Source organism: Musa acuminata, chromosome BXJ2-8, assembly GCF_036884655.1.
Source record: "Musa acuminata AAA Group cultivar baxijiao chromosome BXJ2-8, Cavendish_Baxijiao_AAA, whole genome shotgun sequence".
NCBI classification, from domain to species: Eukaryota; Viridiplantae; Streptophyta; class Magnoliopsida; order Zingiberales; family Musaceae; genus Musa; species Musa acuminata.
The window spans coordinates 51,254,548-51,280,708 of record NC_088345.1 but is presented as its reverse complement, the minus strand read 5'-3'; the positions used below and the strand labels follow the sequence as shown (position 1 = coordinate 51,280,708).

The following is a 26,161-nucleotide window of genomic DNA, read 5'->3' as shown; positions in this document are numbered from 1 at the left end:
TAACTTGTCGTCTATGAAGATAGGGCTACTACTAAACTGGTCGCATGTTGGTCAATGACCAGCTAGCCAAGCATGGTCTATGTTCGAGTGTCGTGGGCGATTTCCGAAAAACACTCCTCTTTTTTGGGCTTTCATTTCATCACACCCTTTGTTTTAATTTCCTTATATGGTATTTTTATTTTTTATAATATCATAAATATCTCTAGTTGTCATCAATCACTTGTCACTTCTGCCACCACGAGATCTCACCATGTAAAACATCCCCATTGTCTCTGTTATGGAGGTGACTGACTTAACCCACTATGGCCTTGAGGTATGACTCGATATCAGTAAGTTTCTGTAAGACTTTGGATAGGTCGTTGAGGAGGTTCGACCATTCTTCCTAGAGGTTGGATTGCTCGCCCTTCAACGCCTAGATCTCATCGAGTAGGAGCTTGATCGTGACATCATGGCCACCAATGACAGCAACAACCACCTTATCATCAATCTCAATCTCGCCTTCATTGATCGTCTCCTCGTTGCCATCGGTGACGACCTCCTTACTGGGTGCAAAAGTAATAGGGCAAAAGTAACAGAGGGGAAGGAGGCTCGTCGTTATCTGCTTATCACCGTTGATGGTAGGCAAACATAATAGAGGAAAGGAAGCTCACTATCGTCTCCTTATCACTATTGTCGATAGCCTCATTATCAAATGCAAAGTAGTAGACATGTAGGATGTCATTACAACATGACCTCGTAGAAGGGAAGCGAGCCCTCACGACGAGACGAAGGCAACGAGATGGAGGGAAAAGACATTTATCACAGTAAGGCCTCGTGGTGATTGTAACGAGAAAGCGATGAAACCTCATGATAGGACAATGGCGATGAATGATAAATAATGATGAGAGGTATTTAGACATTTTAAGTAGTAAGATGCATCATCGAGAAAAAAATAAAAAATAAAAATACCATCTACAAAAGCCTAAACAAATTTTTGTTACCAATGCACTTTGATTCACAACACACATCTTTTTCTATTGTTAGCCTTGTTTTTCATGGATCAGATTTGATTGCTCCACCACTTTTATATAATACAACATTTTTTATGATTATTTTATATTTCTAAATATTATTATTGCATTCTCATGATAGTCATCAAATTGAACTAAAAAAATCATATATTTAAACTTAATTTCACTGGATCACTAGTCAAACTAAAGGATCAACAGATCAGTAAAAATATAATTTTAACATTCGAGTTAATGGTGATAAACAGTGATATCGTTGGGGAACACGGGTGGATGTTGGGGAGAATCACGACGAGAGGTGAGGGTTGCTTTGCATCTGCGTCGACATTGATGCAAGTGCAAAGCAATGTCGCTCGACATTTGCATCAACTGACTCTTTCATTGCTTGACAATTGCGTCAACATCGACACAAATACAAAACGATAAAAGGACCGTTCAGTAACTACGTTGACATTGACGTCAATGCAAAGCGTCTCTTGCCTCTCGCTACTGCTCTTTTCATCAACAATAATCATTCAACCCCCAACAACACCACTACCTGCTACCATCAACATCATTCACCATCACTAACTAAAACATTAAAATTATCTTTTATTTTTATATTTTCGTTGATAAAACTAATAACATTAAGACAAATAAACTTAAATATTTCACTTTTGTATTAATATAATTTTTTAAAATATAAATATCAGAATATTAAAGGTAACTAACTATATGTAATTAACCCAAGAGTATACGTTGATATTTACCAACAATAATAACATATAAACTTCTTACTCGAAGAGAATCGAGACAAGTAATGCAAGACAGGCATGGAGAAAAGTTTGGACGACCAAATGAAGGAAAAGTTTGGACGACCAAATGACGAGGTGTCTCTAGACCTGAAAGAAAACCCCGCTATTCACATGATCTGAATCGCGAAACGAGCTATGAAGCAGTGGCCCCCCCAATCTAATTGATATCCAACCTGCCAAGTGCAAAATACTGCAATTCTAATTATAAATCCAATTATAACAGAGAAAAAGTTTAAATGCATATACACATTTCAAATTGCAATAACAACAATGTCATTTACTACTTGAGTCAAAGCAGAAAACAAATTCACAACCAACACAGGTTTTGCCTTTTTCTATCTTGTATAATAAATACTACAAGATACAATTTAGTCAACTTCCAAGGCCAAGGCCATCTCCACAGATTATACAACCCTGTGGCTGGTCTCACCCTGCAATGCACATTGAACAATGTGAACCTTCAACCCAGTTTTACATCCAACCATAAAGTAGCTTCCTTTCACAGACGCCGTCGTCATTGTGTGTTCTACATGTAATATTTCCCAGAAGATGGCTGCATGCAGTCATTATTGTGATGACATATGTTAATAGTTAGCAGAATGTTAAAGAGTCACAAGAATTATATAAACAACATCTGGAACTATTACAGTATGTCAAACACAAATCAATGGAAACCAACCTGTAATATTTGCGAGCACATGCGAGAATTGAGAGAAAAGGTTGACATACACACACCCAGTTGGTTGCATCGCCGAGGTGTAGTTCTCCATTCAGTGCAACATGACCTTGTCTTATCATATCCCTAAACTTTTCACAAAATAATGTGTGATATAGAGAACATCACAAAATAATGTGTGATATAATGCCCAGGTGTCTTCCCCTTTCTTTACAAGCAAAACAATGGCAACAGGTAGACTGCTCTTCAAATCCCTTCACAAACACATTGAAGTTGTTCAACCAAACAACCCAGCGCAGAAACACAAGTGTGAATGCAGAATCACTTCTTCCGGAGCTGCAATACACAATCTAATGCTGGTGCATCTTTGCCATAACATCGAGTGCTACGTAGTTCTAACCAGCAGCAGCTCGGTGCTGTTCATTAGCCACATCATAACCCACAAAATCCTGTGGCAGATACTGTGAGTAAACTGGCTTCGGTAAGTAATTGTTATCTAATATCTTCCCACAAGGTTTTGACCCTTTTGCACTACCAGCATCAAGCCGCAAACTTTTGGGAAGCTGAGAGTATTGTACAATTGACAAAGCCAGCTTACAATGAGTATGGTTCTCATCAGCAAATTGATCTGTATTAATACTCTTCATGAAATCCTTTTTCAGAGAGCCAATATTTATGGTGTTCCCTTTGGGTGACAGACCCCAGTAGAATACAATGTTTGGCTCAGTTATATTGTGATCGACATTTTCTGTAGGATTTGGGTCGCAATATTCCTGTACCATCTCTAACTGAAGTCATCAAAGAAAGAAACAGGTTAAAATGACAAACAAAGAAAGCAAAAAAAAAACTGATGTCATCAAAGCGTCCAGGGGTTGTGAGAGAAAAATAAGCAAGCAATAAAAACCTTAAGTAGTAGACCACGGATGCGCGACTTCACCCATCCTACCCACTCTTGTAGTTCATCGTCATTATCAGCAGTTAGCAAAATCTGCAGAAAGTGAGTGTGTTTGGTGGTATATGGATATGCTTCAAATAGATTATTCCACCTGAATTCCATCCTGCCAGGATCCCGCAACTGAGAGCATATAAACTAATCTAATTAACCTAATTAATCAAAATTTGTACTTAAAGATGATTGATTATGAATGCCCTGAAATATTAAGATATCATCAGGAAATCAATGAGATGTGCCCATACGACAAGCAAGTGTCATGTGGAACCATACAAATAAAGGAATCAAACAACCAATTAGATTTTAAGCATATTACATACATTAAACCAAAACGCAAGTGTTCATGATGAGAGTACTACATAAAACTCTTTTACTACTAACCATAATTTATTAATGATAACCTTGAACATGTGTTAACAATCATCCCTGAACACATATAGCATCTTTTTACTCTACTTATATAGAACTGCAGTATTCAAAGTCCTAATACATTGTTAAAACTTTGATTCCAAAACTCAAATAGAGAGCAAAATATCCCACAAACAAGTAAAATGAGACTTAACATGGACCAACAAAAAGTTATTTAGCATTGCAAAGGCTTTTTTGCCATGAAATCCAAGTAAAAAAAAAAAAACAGTCAATTAGTTTAATGATATGATGTGATCAATTTAGCAGATGAAGTGAACAACTAAATGAAGATTCTCATGAAGCAAATCAACAACCTATGGTTACAGCATGTTCTTGAAAAACCATGAAATACGCCAATGTGAATTGTGGTATGCAGGAACTTAAAACTTCATATGAAAAAAAAAGAATAATTCTACTTTCAAATTAACCAAGAATACACATCGATATCCCCCAAGCAGCAAATGCATCATGACCAATACACAAGTTTAGGCCAACTGAAGGCACATTTGAGATTGTGCTGATACTTAGCAATCGTGGAAGAGATAAACCCATATTTCTTTATTTTTCTTCTGCCATGACAATGCTAATAGGAGTAGCTTGGGATGCCACAGTCATGCAAAATCAACTGTCACATCACAACTCGATGATGTTCAAATTGTGTAGAATTAAGGATGTACCTAGTATACACATTAACAAACCCAGAGGAGTTTTCTAATTAAGTTAACCAATTTGGTATGAGAAGTAGTGAACCAACTTATGCTGAATGTTTGACTTTGTGGGGTAGTGCCAAGCCCAAGTTTCTAGATTCTACAACCTAGCCAAAGCCATGGGCTATTGCTGGGCTGAGGTTCGTTCTACCACATAAACTTGGCTCAAATGGAATTTCGGCCTAGTTAGCATGACTTGCTTTATTAGCAAGCCCCTTGTGGCCATCTTGACCCTATCTACAAGAGTAAAATGGATGTGTATTTTATCAAAAAGCACATTTGCCTCCTCAAGAATCAAGTGATAGCATTTATCATGCTCATAAAAGTTCTAACAAAACCAACAGTTCTTGTAATTATATTTATCTAATCTAGGTGAACTGATCGCTCACTTTTCTAGTTTCTTCTTTAAAAAACTGAAGATAACAAAATCTTAACTCTCAACATCAATCCTCAAATAAAAAAAACTTGTGCGTCCCTGAAGATTCCATAAATCTTAGAACTCAAGAAAGCTATATTTAACATAATTAACACAAGTAACTCATGGGCTAAAGATAGATAAGGAATAAAAAGTGATCACAACATGAAAGAATTAATAGCAAAAACAGAACACTTCCTAAAAGCATGCAATATACACAAGGTTGGCATTAGCATATTGCATTCTTTAGTTTCCTGATCAAAAGTATACATAATTAAGCCAACAATTGTTAGATATGTAAAATTGAATTCACAGGCTAAAGAGAAACTCTTACCCTAGTCAAGACATATCCATGCTGGAATTCAGAAACAATTTTTTTGTAGGTGCTTCTCGTGATATTGGAGTGACACCATTCGAATGGGCTACAAGGCATCATAATAGGCATGACTGAGCGCCCATCAGGATGCCTATATGGTATTGATGGATCGTTTAAAACTACTGGCTCAGGCCAGGGCCATTTCGAAAATGTCTCAAAGAAAAGACATAAGAGAGCACTGGCACTAGCATTAGGGTATCTCTGACAAACATAAGCTGCAAGTATTGCCAAATGGATTCCTCCAAAGAAACCAAATAACTGCAGAGAAAACAAGGTAGAGAACTTACAAGTAGTACTTTAGACACAATAAATTGTCTAGAAGAATTTGCAGATAAAACAAAGTGGAAAAGATCATACATGGGAGTAGACACCACGCCTTCTTGCCCATAATTTAACACATCGTAACATGGACTGGAAGTTCTGTGCATCAAACTCACAAGAAAAGTTAATCCACAAAACAACATCTATATGAAAATGATAAAGCAGACATGCACAACAAGATAAGCATTCAAGGCTTCTAAACTGATCTATGTTTGTGGGAGCGTAATTTAGAAATTATAAATTTCTTCTTTTCTGAAAACATGTCAGGTAAGTTTTTGTTCTTTTTTGTGTGTGCCCACACATTTTTTGCCTCCAAGATTGATCATGTTCTATAACAATTCAAGCAAGGAATCACATACCAGTTGCTACTTGTATTTATTGATCTGAACCAAGGACCAATACCGAACCATACAGTTGGTACCAATCGGTATCCAAATTTTTATTATTTTTTTAGTGAAATCAGGTGGAATGGGCTGGTGTATAGCTTGGTATATCGGAACCCTACCAATTCAACCAGTTACCAAAATCGGGGTACCGAATCAAGATTTAAATCTTTCATTCAAGTATCGATGAGCATATCAAGAAAAAAAAAAGAGATATGTCTAGTTGAGAAACAAATAGATGAATAAATTGATAATATTATTGGACAAGTCTTCTGAAAACATTGTATTGAATGAAGTATTTACTAAATCAAAGTATTGTTAAAATAGCAAAAGTACCATTAAGTTTATGAAATAACTGTTACGCTGCTGCAGATCAGGCAGAAGGTCTGGATAATTATTTCGAGTTTGAAAGTGACCAAGATAAAAAATATTAATTATAAAAATATCTATGTAAATAAGGTATAAAAGCATGACCAGTCGGATCTTATTTTATGACAACCTAATGGTATTTGTTTTTCATTTATTCTTGCTTCTAATTCAATTTTCCTACAACCTCAATTCTCCCAGACTGATCCTGATATCATTTATTCCATATAGAGAGCATCAATTCCACATGGATATTTTTATATCCTAAAATGCCTAAGATATACAAGTAATAACAATTGTTGATGACAAAGATGTATCAGATAACCATACTTACCCAGTTCCAAGAATTCATTTGTGACAACAATACTCAGTATTTAAGAACACTGCAGGTTCATTCATTAACCAAAATATCATGTGTGATAAAAGGTTATCTGAACCAATTGAATGCCAGTTGGATGTTAACATGTTTTTCAGCTTCCAAATAAACCTTAGACTTTCAGTTCTTACACTCATTGTTTATGCAAGTATTTATGAGAGCCACACCCTAAAATCAGAATGGCCCTGATCCCCATTTGTCAATAAAGTGAAAAGCACAATGGACGTAAGGACTCAACTAACACATGAATATATGTGCAGAAACTTCAAATTGCAAATATTATAAAACTGAATTAAAGAAGATTGATAAGAAATGGCCTAAAAAATGTTATAAGAAAGACTTTTAACTTTTAAAAACTGGTCATTTTGAAACACAAGTACCTTCAAATTTGGCACTAACTGAAGGATGCGTTTATTAGCACGTACTCCAGAGAGGCTTCTCCAACTAGTATCATCAACTTGTGCCAACACGGAGGGATCAAAAACATTTACAGACTGCAATTTGAACAGTGGCGACCATTATTGAGGAGCTTTCAAAACAACAACTTCCACTTACTGTAATCAAAGTCCAGAAGCATAATGAATCCGTATACTTGATCATATTCTAAACATGTGTAACATTACATAGGATGGTAGACAAAAAATTGCATGATGTACACAACAATACATTTAAATTTGCACCCAATTTCGCAAGAAAATGTCCAGAATATTTGGATCATAATACTTAATAATATTTTAGCAATGTTATATATTATGTAGAAAGGTAAACCTCATGTGCATGATTCAAACAACAATAGATAATTAAAACATCTTACAATTTTCCCAAGTAGTATCATGGATTGCTTAAACATATGTAGGATTACAAACACCGGAAATTTTTAACTTGAAAATAACCCATGCAAACCAAAATGAGCAATTATGGATCTACTACAATATACATACTTCAGTAACAGAAATAGCTGGAATCCGAGCATATGGAAAATCAATGGAAATTCCATTGAATTTAAAGCGCATTAATGGAACTTTGGCACTCTTGACACAGTGAATTTCTGAAACTTGTGTCTGGCTCTCTAGCATCGAGTGCAGAATAATGAAAAAGTCCTCCTGCAATGCATACATGAGCATTTCAAAAACAATATCCCTTTCAAAACAAAGAAAAACAGCAAGCAATTGGACATGAGATATAACTCACTTCCAAAGTCGCAAAATAAGGACCAACACACAGTGCATCAATGTCAGATTCAGGTCCATGCACCTGAAGCAATGAAGCTTTTGTTAGGGAATTCCAAATGGTCAAGGACAAGAATCTAGAATGTTGTAAGGACAAAAGCTATGAAATTAGCAAATAATACACATTCTAACTTCTGGAGTCAATACCAACCATACTTACCCCTAAACCATATGAACCATATGTAAGAACAGTTGCACCTGCATCGGGAATTACATCCTTTGGCAGACGACGCTGCCATGCAACCTTCTTTATCCATGCCAGAACTATCTGTTAGTGGATGCAAGACCATCATGTTAACTTTCCTTGCATGAAAGCAATGTTATAGATAGGAAGGCTCTCACAACGAATGTGTTCAAGAAATATGTAATAGATAAAAACAAAGAACCAAAACCCACCAACACACCGGGACCTATTATATATCTAACCATAGAGTTCCTGTGTCTTAAAACATCACAACAATTAGGCTCAAAATTGAGATTCTTATGACCATGTTATGCTCCAACAAACAACTCTATAATAGGAAAGGAGCACAACCGAATCTGACACCTATGACGACGACAAGAACAAAAACAACATGTTTAGTTTGATAAACTATCCATCACACGCTCGTCCCATGACAACTATTTTTCCAAAGAAGAGATATTGCAAAATCCTCAAACCTGTTTAAGCTGATCGATCGCAGTTTTCCTCTTCATCTCCTCTTCCGGAGATGGCTCAAGACCCTCTTGAGCCATAAACTGCAACAAAAAGAATTCACATAAATAATATGAAACGAAATTAGGGCAAAATCAGGGACGAGTTAGAAAAGGAAAAAAGGCAACAGCAAGCGATCCGGACCTGAAGAAGGGATCGCGTCCTCTGCTCGTCCATCTGCATCAAAAACGCGGGATTCAAGCGCAGGATCACAGGAGGGTAGGCGAGGCTGTGGTTCCTCGGGACCAGTACCGGGTTCTGAACGAAGACGGCGCCCTGATGGGCAGGGCGCGGGACGGCGCCGAGGGGCACCAGGTAAGCCACAGGCGGCGGCGGTGGAAGGATTAGGGTTCCGGGATCGACCAGACAGACGGGCGGCGGGGGTGGCAGCACGGTGATCCTCCTCTCGCCGGATAACGCATAGGCCATGAAACGGACGGTCGGGATCGGCCCCGGCGGGCAGCGGATGGCGATGATCGAAGGTGGCGAGTGAGGGCACGCGGACCAGGACGAGAGCGAACGAGAGCTGGAAAGCGAAGGAATGAAATGGAAAGCTTCGTAAAAACGAATGAAGTAAAAGGAAGTGGTGGTGGTGTTCGGGGAGGAGGTTTATATAGCGAAGGGCGAGATGGGAAGCGTGGGGTGGGGTTGGCTTGGGGCGGCAAGGATTTACGGGAATGCCAATCGTAGGGGAGATTTGAATTCGTGGCCGCAGATGGGATGGGCTCCAATCCCACATGGCGCGCAAGTACATGTACGCGGAGCTCAGGAAGTTTCCAGAGAGTTCAAGTTATATGGGCGGGCCCATCAAATGACCGTCCAGCCCAAATGACTGGACTTAGCCCGCCCATCAAGAACACAAGCTACGAACCGGACCGGATGGCACGTGCAAATTCGAGCCGGTGTCTTCCAAGCACGTGCACTCAACAATGTTCACCAAATGGTACAATAAATTATTACAAGTGCAATTGGCTGGAAATGTAGAGCATTAATTGGGTCTTCCAAAAAGAAAAGGAGCCAATGATTGGGTTAGAAGTAGTAGTATGGCCCATAGTGATATAATACATAGCTTATGTATGTATGTATATAATATTATCCAATGTGAATGTGATGAACAATCAAACTTAAAAAAAAGTGCTTTTGTTGAGATAGTGATATCAGTTTGGCATGCCAAGGTCAGTACTTTTGTGACATGTTCAACATTCTAGATAAGACTTCATTATTCAGTGACATGTGGAGGACTTTATGAGTTTTAGAGGAAAATTAGCAGCCAAAACTTTCCTTGTTTACATTTTGACTAATTGGTGCAGAGTCATATCATCTAGAATCATAGTTTCAGTTTCCAAAGTGAGTCATTATATTATAATTTTGGGTTACTTCCAAGTCAAAGCCAGTCACTATGAAATTGATAGGTTTTTTGGCCATGGACAGATTTAGTGAAAGTGCTCCTGTGACCAAAAAATGAAAAGCTCAGGAGAATAGGATGCAAGATTTTGATTGCAGAATACAAGTAGATAGCCTGCAAATTTGCAAGAACTACTTGCAGCTTTGCTTCCTTTGATGGCACAGTGAAATAGGATGGAGACCTCCACTTACCTTTGAATAAGCTTCATTCCAAATCCAACAATCTGCATGTATTTAGTCTACTTTGAAAACTGTGGATTGTTTCTCTGTCTATCCTTCATCTGCTTGGTTGATATCAGAAACAATTTTGCTGTGTTTTCATCTGCTGTGCCACAGAAACAATTCTTTTTTACCTTTGAAGAAATTTAAAGTAATATATGAGATTTAGACACATCCAAATTTAGGGAGAATAATTAGTCCATTAATCTGAAAGAATCAGATACAGTTCCTTAATTAGAGGAGAAAATGAGGGGAGGAATTAAGATTTCCCAACACATTCTTCTATCTTCCCTTTGCTTCATTCTCCTCGAACGTCTTCTATACTCCACAAGCTCTCCTCCCATCCACACCCATCCAAATCCAGCGACCCCAAGTCATCAGCACAAACTCCAGGACTTGGCAGAGGCTGCGGCCAACAAGCAGTGAAGTCTGCTTCCTGAAACCAATCATCACTTCCATTCTCACATCCCTGCATGCTGTTGGCGAAGCAGTCGTCGGACTCTGAAGCTGACGAGAGCTGCATCTCGGAGTCGTCCGGGCTGGTCTTCGCTTGACCAAGCTCAACACTTCCCTCTGCGGGCCATTCGCGAGTCGATGGAGCTGCAACATTCTGATGCACGCAGGTGGCGGAGCTGCCGGAAGCCGCCCGGATCCTCTCGACCAGCCGAGGCATCCACAGGTACCTCATGACGTCCTTGAACTGCTTGCTGTTGACGTCGCACCGGAGATGCCTCGCGTGCTTTTGCACTCTCGTTCTCCAGTAGTTCTTGATCTCGTTGTCGGTCCGCCCCGGCAACCGCTGCGCTATCTTCGACCACCTACGAGACGATGGCGTGGGACTCTGTTCAGGGCTAAGCTGCAAGGAGAGCATCATCACCGAGAGATCTTCGTCGAGATCACTCACCGGTTTCCCCAACGAGAGTGAAGCTCGAGGATGAGGAGTTGCTCTTCGGGAGTAATGTTACCGCGGCGGACATCCGGGCGGAGATAGTTCAGCCATCGAAGCCGACAGCTCTTGCCCGTTCTTCTGAGACCTGTAACAGGACCAAGTATGATTACCGGATAAAGAACAGAGTGATTCACCATGATCGGAATGGATCAAGACAAAGCATGAATTGGCTACCTGCACAGCGGGCAAGTGAGTTCCACTTGCCCTCGCCATGGCTACCGATATAGTTCATCAGCACAAGATCTTCTTCCACAGTCCAGGGACCTTTTCTCAAGACCATCTCCTGCTCCCTTGTTGGTGTGGCAGAGCAACGAGCCATTCCATTGAGCCCCATGAAGGAGAGCCTGAGAGAGAGAGAGAGAGAGAGAGAGAGAGAGAGAGAGAGAGAGAGAGAGAGAGAGAGAAGAGCTGAGAGCTTAAGAGATGGAATGAGTGGCATTGGGCATTTATAGAGGGTGGTGTGGAGTAACAAGACTGGTTTAAGCTCTCTAAAGCCTGAAGTAGAGGTTCATGATGAGATGAGAAGACTAACCCCGGTTTTGACCTGATGCCAAGAGCTGAGGATGAAACAAGATGGTCTTAGTTTGACTGACATGAACCACTGGTCCATCTCATTGTCTGTTCTTTTGTATGCTGCTAAATGGCATGGGGTGGATTGCCACCTTCTTGTAGAACAAAACAAAATGGCTGCTTGCTACTCCTCATGGGGTTCGACAGTCTAGAAGCTGTGGCTAGTGAGAGTGTCAAAGTGGTGAGTTGGATATGTTTGACCCATGCACACAGCTTGGACAAAGATGAAGAAGATCCAAAGCAAACAAAATCAATGAGAGAACAGATACATGTGACTGATGCAACACTTCATGTTGCTTGAACTACTGGTTTGGCTACAAAGATGACTTCTTCTTCTTCTTTTATCTTCTGATGCATAGGTAGCTTTAGAGCCCTACAAATATTATGAAGGAAACCTAAAATCACTTTGACACTCTCACTACAACAGTTTCTCTTCCACAACTCTTTCAAGCAGCCAAGTATGCATTGAAACACTTCCTTTCTTAGGTCTGTCAATAGATCATTAGGGCCTAAAGTACTCAGGATGAACAGAACATATGAAAGAGTCCATAACTCAAGCAAAGAAACAATTCACATGATAAGAAATTATGCAACTAATCCCTTTCAAAGATATACTCACATCTATTTGTTGATTGTCCAATTCTTGTCAACTTCAGAAGTTTAGCTACTCTAATTGTTCATAACAATTTCGAAACCTTATCGATACAGCGAAATCAGTTGAAGGACAACCTTTGTGTCTAATTTTTGTTCTCCAACAAGATGAATTCTAAGGAGAAAGAAGTGTGGCACCAAACATCTTAATCAGACTGCAAAGTTCAATTAAATAACATCAACGTCATCAGATTAGTCTAAACATTCTAGAAGAGGCTTCTCTCTTCCTCTAATTCCTGAAATCTCTACAAAAGTCCAAACATGGTCTTCCATGAAAGCCACACAATGCTTTCTTTGTTCACATGTAATGGTGGAGAGGACTTTTGAACTTTTCTATTGGAGGAAAACTATGAGACGATTGAGTAGAAATTGAGAAAAGAAGGTACATTTGATAGTGATTGATTCAAATGGAATCATCAACATTGCTATGAAGCGTCTTTGACCCTAACATCATCATGTAGATAATGCTTCTTTAATTCTACCTTTGCCAATAGTCTTTAGACTTCAAATGCATCGGCCACCAACTTGACAATTGCTGGATCATGACGAGGTTGATTGATTTTAATCCAATAAACGTCGTGTTCGGGTGATTAGTTTGAGTGTAAAATGTTCGGATCAAGCCAGCAAATTCCTTTCGGTATCGATTTCAACTTATGATTTGATATCAGCTTTTTTCTTCAGAGTTGAACTCTCTAGATTTCAAGTCAACATGGTAACATACCAAACATGAGTTAGGTGATGACCCTCTGGTGCTGCCTGAGAAGTACTGAATCAAGTGTTGTGGATTCTCAACTTCACAAGAAGAAGATTTATCCTGGTCAGATAGATTTCAAAGGAATCATTCTTGTTTTCCCAATGCTTTGGCTTACAGTTTATTTGACATGTTGAATAGAGACTGTAGCTTGGATGAGCAAGGAATTCGAACCAGACTGGCAGTAATGTGGTTATCATACTTCCAAGTTTCTTTGATGTTTATTTGACCTGTTGTTCATGGAAAATATTGTATATTTTTACTGGTATATAAGTTAAGCTAATCTTTTTTAATCTCTTTTAATAGGCAAATGGAAAGAACAACAAAAACATAGAAATTTGTTTGGAATAGTTAAGAATCAAATTAAATTTTGTAGTGTTTAAGCTTACAAAACACTTTTCCTTTCAGTTCTCTGACAAGTCTAGCATAGCTTAGAAAAGGGAAGACAAGCTTTTTTTAAGATAAGATAACATTTGCAAAAGGACTAAAACATGATATGATTGCTTAGTTAAGTCCTCATTAGAAAAAGAGATGCTAATAATGCAGGAGACCAAGATTTCCAAGATCCTTCTGATGCAGTTGCCTTAAACCACATACATACATATGTTGGACATAACCTATTACATATGCAATAATGAACTAACCAACTTGGATATTGTCTTTGCTAACCATGACACAATAACTAGAATGAATCTTTTGCTCTCTCCAACTCTCCTTCTTTGCTCATGCAAAAGCTCAGCTTTTGAGAAGGAGAGATTTCTCTACTGAAGCATGTTATTGAAACAGTAGGCAAGAGTTATGACAAGCTCAATAGTTTGATTAATGGAATCATAGTACTGAAGAAAGAGACTGTGAAGTGTGGAAGAAGAGCTATCCTTCACATTTCCCACTACACCTTTGAATGAATGCTCCTTATCGCTCCAAACCTTTAATTGCTGAGCAAACTCGACAAAGTTTGTAATGCAGACTCGACAAAGTTTCCCAGTCAAAATTATAATCATCTCATATATATATATTTTTCCTTCATCCTCAAAGGAGACAGTTGTAATGCAGACTCGACAAAGAAAATACCTCAGTCAATGCAGGAAACTAAGATACAGACAGACAAAAGTTTGTTTATGTCTACAAAGTTTTTCTTTTTTCTTTTAGGGTGGGAAGACATCCCACAAAGTCGAAGATAAAAAGAAGATGAAATTGCTTCTTCCCAAAAGTAAAAAACCACAGATATTAATTGACACCATATCCTCTCTTCATTTGCCCATCTCAGACAACACTGAATGCCGACTGTAATGAAGATGTGAATTGTGATGCAATAGTCTTGGTAGCAAATTGTTGGATCTGTTTCTTGGCATCTGGAACACAGAAGAGGAACAACTGAGGTAAAAGTCAAAAGAAAGCAAATAATTACTTTGTAGAATCCCTTGTTTAAGTTTCCCACGAAGAAAAACAGATTTCACATGTTTTAGAATAGGAAAGCAAAAGGTTACTGTAGAAAAGAACAGAAATAGTAATATCTTTTATCCTGAAATCATGAGAAAATTAATGTGAATACTGAAAGACATACTCTAATGCTAATGAAGTTTGACTATGGCTCTTTGATGAAACTTCTCGTAAGAAATAAAAACATGTTTAGTCATTTCAATTTGGCAGCAATTTTGCAACATTTTATAACTCAAAATAACGAGATAAATAAGCCAATGGAATGTTAAACTTATCGTCTAAGGTTTAACTCACCTAATGGGTTGTGCATCATAAAAAATCTCATGGCGACATCAAAGGCTACATGTTTGAGCAACTTGGGTTCATAATCAAAAGCATGCTAGAAAAGACAATGGAATAATCAAATAGAATCACATAAAATATGTACCTTTACGACATTTAGTGAAGCCAACAATATTTGCAATGCTGAGGCTTAAACAAACTCCTACAACTAGTAGATAATCTGCCTGAAACCTTATAAGTGAGAATACCCCAAGGAAAATCCAAGAAACAGCCTGCATTTCATGAATTTAGGAAAATTAAATAATTCAACTTAATAATAAATCAATAATTTAACTTCTGCATATCAATTAATGTATATGATTTAACTTCTGAAAATCAATTAATGTATAAAATATCAATGATTTAACTATTACTAAGCAATTAACGTATCTTTTATAGCTATGCAGATACTGATTGAGAGAAAACAACTGAAGGTTTAGTAATAGAGAGAAAACAGTGAAAACAACAATGACAGTGAGAAAAGAATGCTGAAATATTAAATCGAACCATGCCTTCCCAGATGGAAAAGTGAATAAATAGGGTAGAGTAAATTGTACAAGCAGAATAACTTTGAAAGGTAGCAAAACTATGGATATACACATCACCTGTCTGAAAAATACACATGGATATCCATGACAGGTGATTCTAAGATATTCTGAACGTACTTATTTCCCTGAATGGAGAGGCTGGAGGCTTACCGATCAGCGATATAAATTCATTTAAGATTGTTGGCAGGTTTTGAAATACTGGTTGAACCAGAACATACAGACTGATATCCAGCAGTTTGACCAAGAATCAACACTGGACCATACAATGTACCAACTGGTGTACAAAATTTTTTTCAATGAAAGCAGGCAGTATAGGTTATAATTCAACCCAGTATAACAGTACCATACCAGTCTGATGAGGTGTTGAAAGCGGTATCAAACTGAGATTTTAATCGTTAATGATTAGTATGAATTTTAGCTAGGATTTAACTTAGATTTGACGTAATATCAAGTTCATAGAATTTTGGCTCTGATTTTAATTGGTTATGGGCTATATTAACCAGCTTATTTGAAGATGATCTAACCCATTGTTTGCTGCTTCTTTTTAGTTATAATGGACTGCTGGAGTGATTCAGTGATCCTTGCTGCAGTAGTTTATTAGCTGTTTTGAAGGCAACTTACAGTCAAACCTGAAAGGAAATGATCCTAGGACATGCTACCATCATTCCAGACATCTTATCACTGGTGTTCCATCTTGCTACAGCCTTTTCACATGCTCGTTCAAGACATATCAGTCCTCTTCTTAACTACAATCTGTTCCACAGCAAGTGATCTAAATTTTTTCTACCATAATACTATGGGGAAGAGCATCTACGGTCAGAAAGAACATATATTACTATAAATGTTTTGTGATTTGAATATAGAGACACATGACTATTTTTCTTCTTAGTTTCCAACCTTTTTTTCCACACTTATGTTTAGACTAAGCCATAGATAGTCAGTCACATGCTTTCATATGTGTCTCTGCACCATTAAAGCCTATGTATAAAGATGAACATCTGTGTTCTCTGAATCAATAAATAATAGTCAAGCAAAGATGCTGACAGTAGTGTATAACATGGATGTAAAGCAAGCATGCCCAATCCTTGTAATGAGAGTGGAACATATTCTTAGACTGTTCATCAATTGTTAGATTTCTAGTTCCTAAAACTCTTCTATAAAGCTAGAAGATTCGATCGTAAATAGTACCTGTTTAGCATTCATAAGAACAAGTGACTAAGAAATGATGGAAACTACAAACCAACATAAAAGGCATGATAGCTATATTCCCAGTCGAAGATTGGTCATAATCAAGAGATCTGTATTAATAGCATGAACTTGATAGCGTACCGTGAGATAAAGAGTCCACCAAAAAAGCCACGAATCCTTCTTATTCATACGCGCAAGAGACTGGGAAAAATAGAGAATCAGAAGTAAAAGAGATGGAATTCACATCGTACCTGGTAAATTGATCTACCAAACAAATCTAAAGATAAGTAGAGAAGGTGAGAACCTCCTGATCCAGGCATTGGAACTTCCACACGCTCTCTCCTTGCTCATCAATCTCATTCCACCACCTCAGCCCAACCAAAATCCTACCACTGACATTCTTGACGACCCAGAAATCGAGAGCCGCAAGGAAGACGGTGACCACAAATATGATCACAAAACTACTAACAAAGAGCGCCGAGAGTACGTAGAAAGCCAGAGCTGCAGCCTATCAACGTCAAAGCTACACAAATTACAACTTGGATCTGACAAAACCCCAGGAACAAAATAGAAGTATACGACGCCCAAGAACACACCTTGAAGAGAACATGGAAGAAGCAAGTTCTAGGATTGGCATAATTCTCCCCCGAAGGCTGCAAACAGAAACACATGTCACAGAACAATATCAAGCAGCAATCAAAAGGAGCCGAAACGAAGTAAAATCTACGGCACAAGGGACGAGATCTATGGACAAGAATCCAACTTGTCTTTCTCAATTAAGTGTAGAGAAAGATCTCGTCTTTATTCACCGGCACTCCAAGAGAGCAAAAAACCCTTGGAAGATCTGACACGAAAATAACAGATTGGGGAATGCCAGCGGCGGCATGGAGACTGCGAATTGGTGACATCCATTGACGACAGAGACTGAGAGGATGGGAGGGACGCGATTAGGGTTCTTCGTTGGTGGGAGAGAGGGATCACCTGCACCCGATCCATCTCGTTCCTTCCGCGAGCAGCTGCGAGGGGTTTCTTAACCGGTAAGAAGGCTCTCGCATTTCTATTCTTGCAGCCTTTAAAATGACCCAATTGCCCTTTAACACCTCTTATAGGACATTCGTATCCTCCATATAAAATCCATAATCCATATATTAATGTAATATATTATCATATTATGACAGGTGGATACATCCATATATTAATCTTAATTATACGTTATCCCCTTAATTGACTTAATGGCTACTTCAAGTCCTAAATTGACCAAAGTTATGATGGATCGATGACGATAAATAATAAAGTTAATCCAAAATTTTTATTGGCAACATGTGATCATCATCCTAAATCGACGAGGACATCGTGCTTTGAGATTGGTGTATCTTCCGGATGGAACCCCGCCGATGCCCAGAAACTTCCCTATTTTGGTTCCTTCTTTGATGATTCCTACATTACCCTTACACTTGACTCGTTGTCGCATCTCCAGACGGTACTAATTTACATCGAATAGAGGGAGTTAGGGATACATTTGGTATTTTAAGCGTTCTAGAAAGGCTCTCAACAACGCTTTCCTCGCTGCGTCTCGTAAAGCTGCCCTTTTTTAATGGGAGCCTTCGCTGCCCCTTTTCGCTTTACCTCTCCAATGCGCGAGTCTCCTCCGATCTAGGGTTAAGGTTTCTGCGAGGCGCATCTCTGCACCAGAATTTGGCCGAGTTATGGTGCCGGAGATTGCCGCCGTAATCGAGAAGCCCATTTCTCCCCTCATCCTCCGTTTCCTTCTCCCCCTTACGGTACTCGCCTGGTCGTCGATGTCTTGAGATTGGTTTCGCTTTCCCGTTTCTGGTTAGTTCCCTTCTTTTCCTCTTCACGGAATCGTGCAATCATCTCTACGCCGTAAAGGTCCCATCTTTGGCCTTTCTTATGTGCTCTGCCACGGGGTTTTGGTGCCATCTGTAAGATTTCACAAGGTTTTTAGGTCATTTTTTAGGGTTTTGCCCCCATATCATGGTAGAATTATGTTTAAGGTTACGGTCGCGTGCATTTAATTCGCCGATTTTAGCAGTTGAATGTCCGTTTGTTGGATACTTAAATCAATTTTATGCAATTTTTGTAGCTTCTATCCTACTTGTCGATTTTCCCTCTCTCTCTCTCTCTCTCTCTCTCTCTCTATGTATTCCTTTACATCCTTTTCTTTTGTTATGCTTAGTTCAAGTTGATTGGTTGGAACCTTCTCTATTATTCAACAGTGTGTAGAAATTGAACATGGGAGGGCTTATGCGGCTTCTTTATAAAGATTTTAAATTGAATTCGCAAATTGCATTGAAACATTTTGCTAGCTGTTTCCAAGTGTATTGACAGGCTTGTTGTATCAGTTGACATCAGAAAATGTAGTGTATTTCGTTTTTGGCTTCTTTAATACACTTGATTCTTGCATATCTTGGTAACCTAGGGAATAATAGATGTATGCATTTTCATTCTTTTCTTTGCCTTCTGCAGGGACAGTTGTTCTGGAGAGAAGATGCATCCTGGTTCTGATACTGGAAGCACAGAAACGTACATGGTATTCTTGTTGTTGAATAGTTTGTATTTAGAATTTCCCTTGTTGTAATTGCACAAAATGGGAAGATCCTGAGTGGTCATGGTTCATAGTTGCCAATCATGAGTTATTAAATGTTCCATTTTTTTGTGTGGTGGTTCTAAGGAAAAGTTCAGGATTATAAGAACTTTTTGTTATTTGGTATTTCTTTGTTCCATGATAGCACTTCTTATTCTTTAGGACATCACAACTACATATAATATTTGTAGTCATATTAGGTATCAACACTAGTGAGGGCTCATCATCTCATTTGGATTTTAGATGCCTGGTGTTGGGACCATTCCAAATGCCACTATGATTCCTCCACTGGCTGGCACAGAGTTTATGGGTAATGAACTGCATCCAGAATATACTTTTGACCGAAGACCGAACTATCCTGCTGCCAACCATTATGGCTATCTTTGTCCTGGTAAGTCGTGTGTTTGCAGGTTGTACCTGCTACTTAAGTGCAGACCTTTTGAACAACTCTGTCTGATCTGTTAAATATATCCATCCAGCATATGAATCGCCTGGTGAATGGGGTGACCACCATGGCATTTTTGGGTTAGATGGACAAGATCTTCATTACATGGTAAGTTCAAGTATTTTTTTATGAGAAAAAAAATGTTATTTTTTTACCATCAATTAGCTTGTAATTTGATTTTCTTTTGGCAGGGTCTGCAAGCTGAAAGTTTGCCTTATGTGTATTACTCCCCTGGCTATGTATATGCTCAGTCTCCCTTCAACCAATATACGTCTTATGTACCTGGTGCTGTTACAGGTCTAGATGGTTCATTTTTAGGAACACAACAGTATCTGAGTAGTCCCTCATACCAACCCCCAATTTCTTCACCTGCATATATTCCAGTTATTGTTCAACCTAGTTCTGATTTTGTGACTAGTAGATCAATGGATCCATTTCTGTTCGGTGCCAGTACATCAGTGGCTACTAGACCTGCTAATGCAAGCACAAAAGTTCCAACACAAGCATCTGTTAGTGTAGCTGCTGCTTCTCAACTGGCAACTTCAATGAGTCCATCAGTGATGTTAGATACTTCTCAGCCACTACATAAGAATCTAGCAGCATTTAAACTATCAGAGGGATCGCAGTTTAACATTCAACCAAGTAATCAGTCTTCATCGCATGAATCTATGATGCATGTTAGTGGCACTACTCGGCATCAGGTATTTTTAAAGCTATATAAATTTTGGAATGTTGTCCTGCTATCATATCTATTATATCTATGGGTGTCTGTCATGATTTTCTGTAATGGCTGCCCTTATTTGAGCCTTCTTTTCGGGGGACCACAATTTCCTGTTGAATAATTTTTTGAGGTGTTGTATACTTGATGCTGACGATGACATATTTTTCTACATTATCATTGTGTATTTTATTCTTTAATGTTCATGGTTGCTAATCCTGCTATGCTCTTCGATTGCTTGTTACTTTGATGTTCTAAAATATCTTGCATATCAATCTGTTAATCTATCAGGCTGTATGCTCTTGTGATCCAATTCGATTAACATATGAATTTTCACATGGAAGGATTTCTTTTTGGACAGAGTCATGGTACAGTTGCTGGACCATCCTCCAGAGGCTTAACAAATCGGCAGCCAAATGTTTTTGGGTGGGCCGGTCAGGATGAGCAGAGACGACGACTCCAATCTAAAGATGATGTTACAGATGGGGGCAGACACCCTTATGTTTTAGGGGAACAGAATAAGGAAAGCAAAAACAGGTTAAAGGATCAGTCGACCTCATCAGGTGTTGAATTAGCTGGTCTATCTCAAATAAGTGCTAGTGATGTTCAAGGAGGATGCATTATTATCAGCCCTGATGATTATAATAAGGATGACTTCCCTGTCAACTATCCAGATGCAAAGTTCTTTGTGATCAAATCTTACAGTGAGGATGATGTGCATAAGAGTATCAAATATAATGTATGGTCAAGTACCCCTAATGGCAACAAGAGGCTTAATAGTGCATATGAAGATGCTCAAAGAAAATCTGCAGGAAAATCAAGAAAGTGCCCTGTCTTTCTTTTCTATTCCGTGGGTGATTTTTTCTCTCAAACATTTCTGCTTTTGAGTTGTCCTTTCCATTTTTGCAAATTATTTGATGACCTGTTCTGACAGAAAAAAATTTTGCATCAGGTCAATGCAAGTGGGCAGTTTTGTGGTCTTGCTGAGATGGTTGGCCCTGTTGATTTTGACCAGGATATGGATTTTTGGCAGCAAGATAAATGGTCTGGCAGCTTCCCTGTGAAGTGGCATGTGATCAAGGACGTATCAAATGCTAGTCTCCGGCACATCATACTAGAGAACAATGAAAATAAACCTGTAACTAATAGCAGAGACACACAAGAGGTATGTTTTACTCGGTAGCTTCCATATTGTTGACATAAAATTTTCAGGTTATGTATCTGCTAGGAAGATAATGTTTATAGGAACAGTAATGCCTCCCTATATACTGCTTCCAAACAAATGTATTGTTTTAGGTGGTGAATACTTAGGATATTATGATAATTGTCTAGATTGACTTGTATGTTTCTTTCATATATCCACACTGAAATAAGTGTTTTTCACACTTTACAAGAAATTCTTTCCATTAAGCAGAAGTATGGCATAGTTATAAATGGAATGGCTTCTTAGTACAATTGATCATTTTCAGAAGCATGGGCAAACTTAATTCAAGCTTAGTTCTAAAATATTTTCTTTTATCCCACACTATGATAAGGATGGAATAGACTTGAGGAAGTATGGTTTGTTGCTACTTTCACGCTTTGCTTAAGCCATGCAAAAAGCCCAAGATGAACATAGAATAAAAAAACACACGATGAACATATAATGTGTGGTGCCTTTTTTTCACCTGTGGACAATGTTCTTATGGTGTTCGTATATAGGATGCAGTTCTTGCATTTAAGCTCCATGTATATAAATATACTCTTAGTGCATTTTTCTTGTTCTTGGAACTGAAAGTTCTGATTTTGTTGATAGGTTAGGGTTGTAAATCTAGCTGATGTTTGTTTGTAGTTCCTGTGTTGGAAATTTCAATGGGTTCTTTAACTATCTAGTGTATTTTTATACGATGAATTGCAGTTCCAGCTGTAACCTTACACTTCCACACATTGCATCAGTACTTATTTGCCCCTTTTTGATGCATTTCATAATATGCAATTTTGGGGATATTAGTCTATTATGCGAAGATTGATGAAGGAATTTTGCTTCATCACAAGTTTGTTTCTGCTTAGAATAGTTTTTAGGTGGTTATGCAATATGTTTTGCAAAAATCTATTTCTTTCAGCAATCATGCTCATGTTTGTTTTGATTTACTGAAGATCATTGTTTTGATTATCTGAGATTGCTAATGTAGTTTATGCATTCAGATACCATACAGCGCAGGCATTAATATGCTGAGTATTTTTAAGACTAGTTTGAAGATCATTGTTTTGATTATATGAGATTGCTGATGTAGTTTATGCATTCAGATACCATACAGCACAGGCATTAATATGCTGAGTATTTTTAAGACGAGTTTGCTGAGAACATCGATACTTGATGACTTCATGTTTTATGAAGTGCGGCAAAAAAAGATGATGGAAGACAAAATTAGACATTTTGGGAGGAGCTACACTGCTTCTCTTCATGTTCCTGCAGTTGTTGCTCGTAGTGGACCTGATGGGAAAGCTGACCACCCTCCTAGAGTAGGTGAAAACCATTCAAGTGCTGTGGTGCAAATTTCCCAGGCAGTGGAATATCAAACTGATGATGCAGCAGCACAGCCATTAAAATCTAGAGAGAAAATGCAAGATGATTCAGCTTCTAGGCCTCCAAAAATAGATGGAAAGCATTCGGGTGTTGCAGTTGATAAATCCCAGAGAACAGATGGAAAACAGTTTGGTCCTGCTGTCAGCTTGTTGCCTTTCAAAGCGGATGGGAACAGTTCCACCGATACAAAAGACCTGCATTTTGTAGCAGGTGGGATGCAATCAAGTGAGATTCAGTTTCCGACGGGGAATGCCAAGTCAGAACCTGCAGTAAATTCTGCAAAACTGGATGAAAAACAGCATAGCCTTGTGACGAATCAGCTGCCAAAATCAGAAATTAAACCACCAAGTTTTGCAGTATCTCCAAGAGAGGATGGAATGGAGGCAAAGCAGAAAATTCAACGATCTCCAAAGCCAGATGGGAACCTTATTAGTCCCAATGATGTCAATGGTGTAGGTAAAACAGGCCCTAGTGGGGGACAGGCGAAGACCAGTGTGCACTCCTCAGAATCTTCGGATTTTGAACCCTACTACTTATCCGGAGACGGCAAAGATACTAATGCTATCATAAAAACTGGTATGCGTTCCGTTGATCCCAAGCAAGGTACAACCATGGGCTTAGAGGTCATCCCCCCTGACATGGTTAAGGTTGGATCAATGCAAATCAAGGTTGACCTTGGTGAATCTCCCTCTAGGGTTATGAGTGTCCGGGCAAAGTCTACCGAATTCAAAGGACCAAGGCTGCACAAGAAGGGTATGTCGCCTGACGGTCAGCGACCAAGGAAATGATACTGTGGTCTAGATTGTTATCATGCTAATTGCTTTTGCTGTTGATCCTTACTGGTCTCATTCATGATCATCCATCCCATAGTGCCCCAATATCTAGGAGCTTTTTTTCTTGAATCCATTTGCTCTGCCAGGGTTTTATCTGCAAGCAGAGTTTATTTAATTTTCCATTTCTCCTTTCTTGTTATCGATTGGCGCAGTTATGTTTTTGGGAAAGGTTTAGGGAGGTGGGGATTCTTTCTTCACTGTTGATGAAATCTTATTTTGCGTTCTTACAGGATGTAACTCTTTTTCTTTTCATATGACATCCAAAAGATGAAATGCAACATAGTGGGATGAATTGGTGCATCGCTGTTTTTTATCCTTACTGTGTTGGCTGTTCTTATTCTTTTAATTGCTTGATTCAAAGATTTGACTAGAAACATTGGTGATGCATCTTATAGCGTCAAATGGAGCACTGTTGTTGTTTGGGCAAGCAAATCTCTTCTTGGATATATATATAGTTTGGCATCATTGTTTAATCCGTGTTAGGATTGGTAAATTGTGGTTAGTACCAGTAAATAACAATGAGATTAATGTTCATCAAACACACTATTCCATATCATATCTTCTTCCTTCTAACGAATTAGCCTTTTGTAGCTTCTTAAAGCAATCTTGCATAGAGATTCATTACACTCCCAAAATATTGATTGCAACATCATAAAGATTAGCCCACAATGATGTCGGGCTAATCAGATCAGAGTAAAATATCACATGTTGATTGTTGAAAAGATGATCTTTGAATCAAATCTAATCTAATCTAATTTGTAGATAGTCAAACTTTTACTCCTTAGAGTCTTACATATCTTATAAACAATAATTTTGACAAATATATCAAAACTTGATGCAAAAGATGAAGTTGTTTCCTTTTCATGATCATATAAGATACAATTACAATAACATGAAATGGTAAGCCAAAGACAGTGTATAAATACACATCAATTACTCTTCCATCAATTCAACCAATGAACAACCAACCAGGAAATATAACATAACCAATTCATCAAAAATGCAATCACAGAGTCTAACCCGAAAACAACAAGATTATTATCCATCATCCGAAACATAGGGGCAATCTAAAGTTTCCATCTCAAAATTTGGTTGGCACTGATTGTTTTGCCCTAAGAACATCAGCTAAACATTCGATCAAAGGCTAAAAGCAGATGAAAGATGCCTTCTTGCAGATAATGCACCTAAATTTTTGTCCAGAACAGCAACTGGTCACTCACCTTGAGACTTCTGGTAGACGTATGTGAGGCCGCACTTTCGGCAGTAGTGGCGGTCGAAGTGGTTGGCCATGAAAGTGCCGGCGCCGCACTCGGCGTTGGGGCACTCCTTCCGCAGCCTGGTGACCTTGCCGGTAGCGTCGTCGACCTTGTAGAACTGGAGCACGGCGAGCTTGACCTTCTTCTTCTTGTGCTTGATCTTCTTGGGCTTGGTGTAGGTCTTCTTCTTGCGCTTCTTGGCGCCGCCGCGGAGGCGGAGGACGAGGTGGAGGGTGGACTCCTTCTGGATGTTGTAGTCGGCGAGGGTGCGGCCGTCCTCGAGCTGCTTCCCGGCGAAGATGAGGCGCTGCTGGTCCGGCGGGATCCCTTCCTTGTCCTGGATCTTGGCCTTGACATTATCGATCGTGTCCGAGGACTCCACCTCGAGGGTGATTGTCTTCCCCGTAAGGGTCTTCACGAAGATCTGCATCTTTCCGGCGTCCAGTGGCCGGGTGCCGCCGCCGCCGCCGCCGCGGTTGTCAGGTTACGAGTTCGGCCCTCACGAGCTAATCCGCATAGAAAGGTTAGGGTTCCCGACACGGTGGAAGAGGTCTTATACCGAAAGGTCGGCGCGGTGTGCAAACCCGCCGGTATCTTAGTTTCGGTGTACCGGATGATCGTCACCGTAGATGCATCATAAGGTTTGTGAGGGCTGTGATGATAGGCATTTAGAAGTAGGGCAAATTGGGATAAATAAATAAATATATATATAATTTATCACTATAAATATATGTTAAATATGAAGTTAACGTAATTACATTAAAACACAAAATAATATTAATATATCTTCAAAAATAAATAAATAAAAAAATTAATCAGTCAAGTAATTGATGAAAATGACAAAATACAATTTAAGTTTTTAAAAACTTAATATGTATTTTTTTTTATTATTTAATAATAATAATAATAATCAATAATAAATATAAATGTGATTGTCAACCTCACTTAATAAATTTGTTACTCATTTTTCGAGTATTGTTTATGAAGAAAATT

General features: G+C 38.7%; 5 protein-coding genes across 6 annotated transcripts; 1 reads left to right on the top strand and 4 right to left on the bottom strand.

The window, feature by feature from the left end:
* Positions 1-2,057: 2,057 nt before the first annotated feature.
* LOC135620122 (nuclear poly(A) polymerase 3-like) lies at positions 2,058-9,297 on the bottom strand. The gene is made up of 11 exons (XM_065122798.1): positions 8,849-9,297; positions 8,671-8,748; positions 8,171-8,278; positions 7,973-8,035; positions 7,723-7,884; positions 7,162-7,275; positions 5,693-5,755; positions 5,294-5,593; positions 3,382-3,552; positions 2,481-3,265; positions 2,058-2,354 (listed from the first exon to the last, which is right to left on the bottom strand). Exons 1-10 carry the CDS (start codon positions 9,131-9,133, stop codon positions 2,873-2,875), a joined length of 1,737 nt encoding a protein of 578 aa, XP_064978870.1. The 5' UTR covers positions 9,134-9,297; the 3' UTR covers positions 2,058-2,354; positions 2,481-2,872.
* Positions 9,298-10,507: 1,210 nt separating this feature from the next.
* Positions 10,508-11,671, bottom strand: LOC135618273 (transcription factor MYB2-like). Its single transcript, XM_065119152.1, has 3 exons — positions 11,451-11,671; positions 11,232-11,361; positions 10,508-11,145 (listed from the first exon to the last, which is right to left on the bottom strand). Exons 1-3 carry the CDS (start codon positions 11,608-11,610, stop codon positions 10,626-10,628), a joined length of 810 nt encoding a protein of 269 aa, XP_064975224.1. The 5' UTR covers positions 11,611-11,671; the 3' UTR covers positions 10,508-10,625.
* A 2,554-nt stretch (positions 11,672-14,225) lies between these two features.
* Positions 14,226-17,824, bottom strand: LOC135620121 (Golgi apparatus membrane protein-like protein ECHIDNA). 2 transcript variants are annotated; one of them, XM_065122797.1, is made up of 6 exons: positions 17,727-17,824; positions 17,342-17,398; positions 17,050-17,253; positions 16,887-16,946; positions 15,116-15,242; positions 14,299-14,600 (listed from the first exon to the last, which is right to left on the bottom strand). In XM_065122797.1, exons 1-6 carry the CDS (start codon positions 17,739-17,741, stop codon positions 14,512-14,514), a joined length of 552 nt encoding a protein of 183 aa, XP_064978869.1. In that variant the 5' UTR covers positions 17,742-17,824; the 3' UTR covers positions 14,299-14,511. The 2 variants fall into 2 exon arrangements, with proteins under 2 accessions (XP_064978868.1, XP_064978869.1); XM_065122796.1 differs by lacking the exon at positions 17,727-17,824 and having other exon boundaries at positions 14,226-14,600; positions 17,342-17,557.
* Positions 17,825-18,311: 487 nt separating this feature from the next.
* LOC103995904 (YTH domain-containing protein ECT4) lies at positions 18,312-24,212 on the top strand. The gene is made up of 8 exons (XM_009416645.3): positions 18,312-18,578; positions 19,233-19,296; positions 19,594-19,741; positions 19,830-19,903; positions 19,987-20,496; positions 20,875-21,363; positions 21,466-21,678; positions 22,800-24,212. Exons 2-8 carry the CDS (start codon positions 19,255-19,257, stop codon positions 23,865-23,867), a joined length of 2,544 nt encoding a protein of 847 aa, XP_009414920.2. The 5' UTR covers positions 18,312-18,578; positions 19,233-19,254; the 3' UTR covers positions 23,868-24,212.
* A 657-nt stretch (positions 24,213-24,869) lies between these two features.
* LOC103995903 (ubiquitin-ribosomal protein eS31z fusion protein) lies at positions 24,870-25,701 on the bottom strand. Its single transcript, XM_018829721.2, has one exon. It carries the CDS (start codon positions 25,596-25,598, stop codon positions 25,125-25,127), a length of 474 nt encoding a protein of 157 aa, XP_018685266.2. The 5' UTR covers positions 25,599-25,701; the 3' UTR covers positions 24,870-25,124.
* Between the last annotated feature and the right edge of the window lie 460 nt (positions 25,702-26,161).

Excerpts from the sequence above, each read along its gene's own strand:
- LOC135620122 (XM_065122798.1), bottom strand. The coding sequence starts at position 9,133 with ATGGCCTATGCGTTATCCGGCGAGAGGAGGATCACCGTGCTGCCACCC. Across the intron at positions 8,036-8,170 it reads ATGGTTCATATGGTTTAGGG|GTGCATGGACCTGAATCTGA; the intron begins GTAAGTATGGTT and ends TCATTGCTTCAG. Across the intron at positions 5,594-5,692 it reads GGCGTGGTGTCTACTCCCAT|TTATTTGGTTTCTTTGGAGG; the intron begins GTATGATCTTTT and ends TTTTCTCTGCAG.
- LOC135618273 (XM_065119152.1), bottom strand. The coding sequence starts at position 11,610 with ATGGGGCTCAATGGAATGGCTCGTTGCTCTGCCACACCAACAAGGGAG. Across the intron at positions 11,362-11,450 it reads CTCACTTGCCCGCTGTGCAG|GTCTCAGAAGAACGGGCAAG; the intron begins GTAGCCAATTCA and ends GTCCTGTTACAG. Across the intron at positions 11,146-11,231 it reads CACTCTCGTTGGGGAAACCG|GTGGTCGAAGATAGCGCAGC; the intron begins GTGAGTGATCTC and ends ATCGTCTCGTAG.
- LOC135620121 (XM_065122796.1), bottom strand. The coding sequence starts at position 17,416 with ATGTGTTTCTGTTTGCAGCCTTCGGGGGAGAATTATGCCAATCCTAGA. Across the intron at positions 17,254-17,341 it reads TCTTCCATGTTCTCTTCAAG|GCTGCAGCTCTGGCTTTCTA; the intron begins GTGTGTTCTTGG and ends TGACGTTGATAG. Across the intron at positions 16,947-17,049 it reads TCCAATGCCTGGATCAGGAG|TCTCTTGCGCGTATGAATAA; the intron begins GTTCTCACCTTC and ends TATTTTTCCCAG.
- LOC103995904 (XM_009416645.3), top strand. The coding sequence starts at position 19,255 with ATGCATCCTGGTTCTGATACTGGAAGCACAGAAACGTACATG. Across the intron at positions 20,497-20,874 it reads GTGGCACTACTCGGCATCAG|AGTCATGGTACAGTTGCTGG; the intron begins GTATTTTTAAAG and ends CTTTTTGGACAG. Across the intron at positions 21,679-22,799 it reads ATAGCAGAGACACACAAGAG|ATACCATACAGCACAGGCAT; the intron begins GTATGTTTTACT and ends TTATGCATTCAG.
- LOC103995903 (XM_018829721.2), bottom strand. The coding sequence starts at position 25,598 with ATGCAGATCTTCGTGAAGACCCTTACGGGGAAGACAATCACCCTCGAG.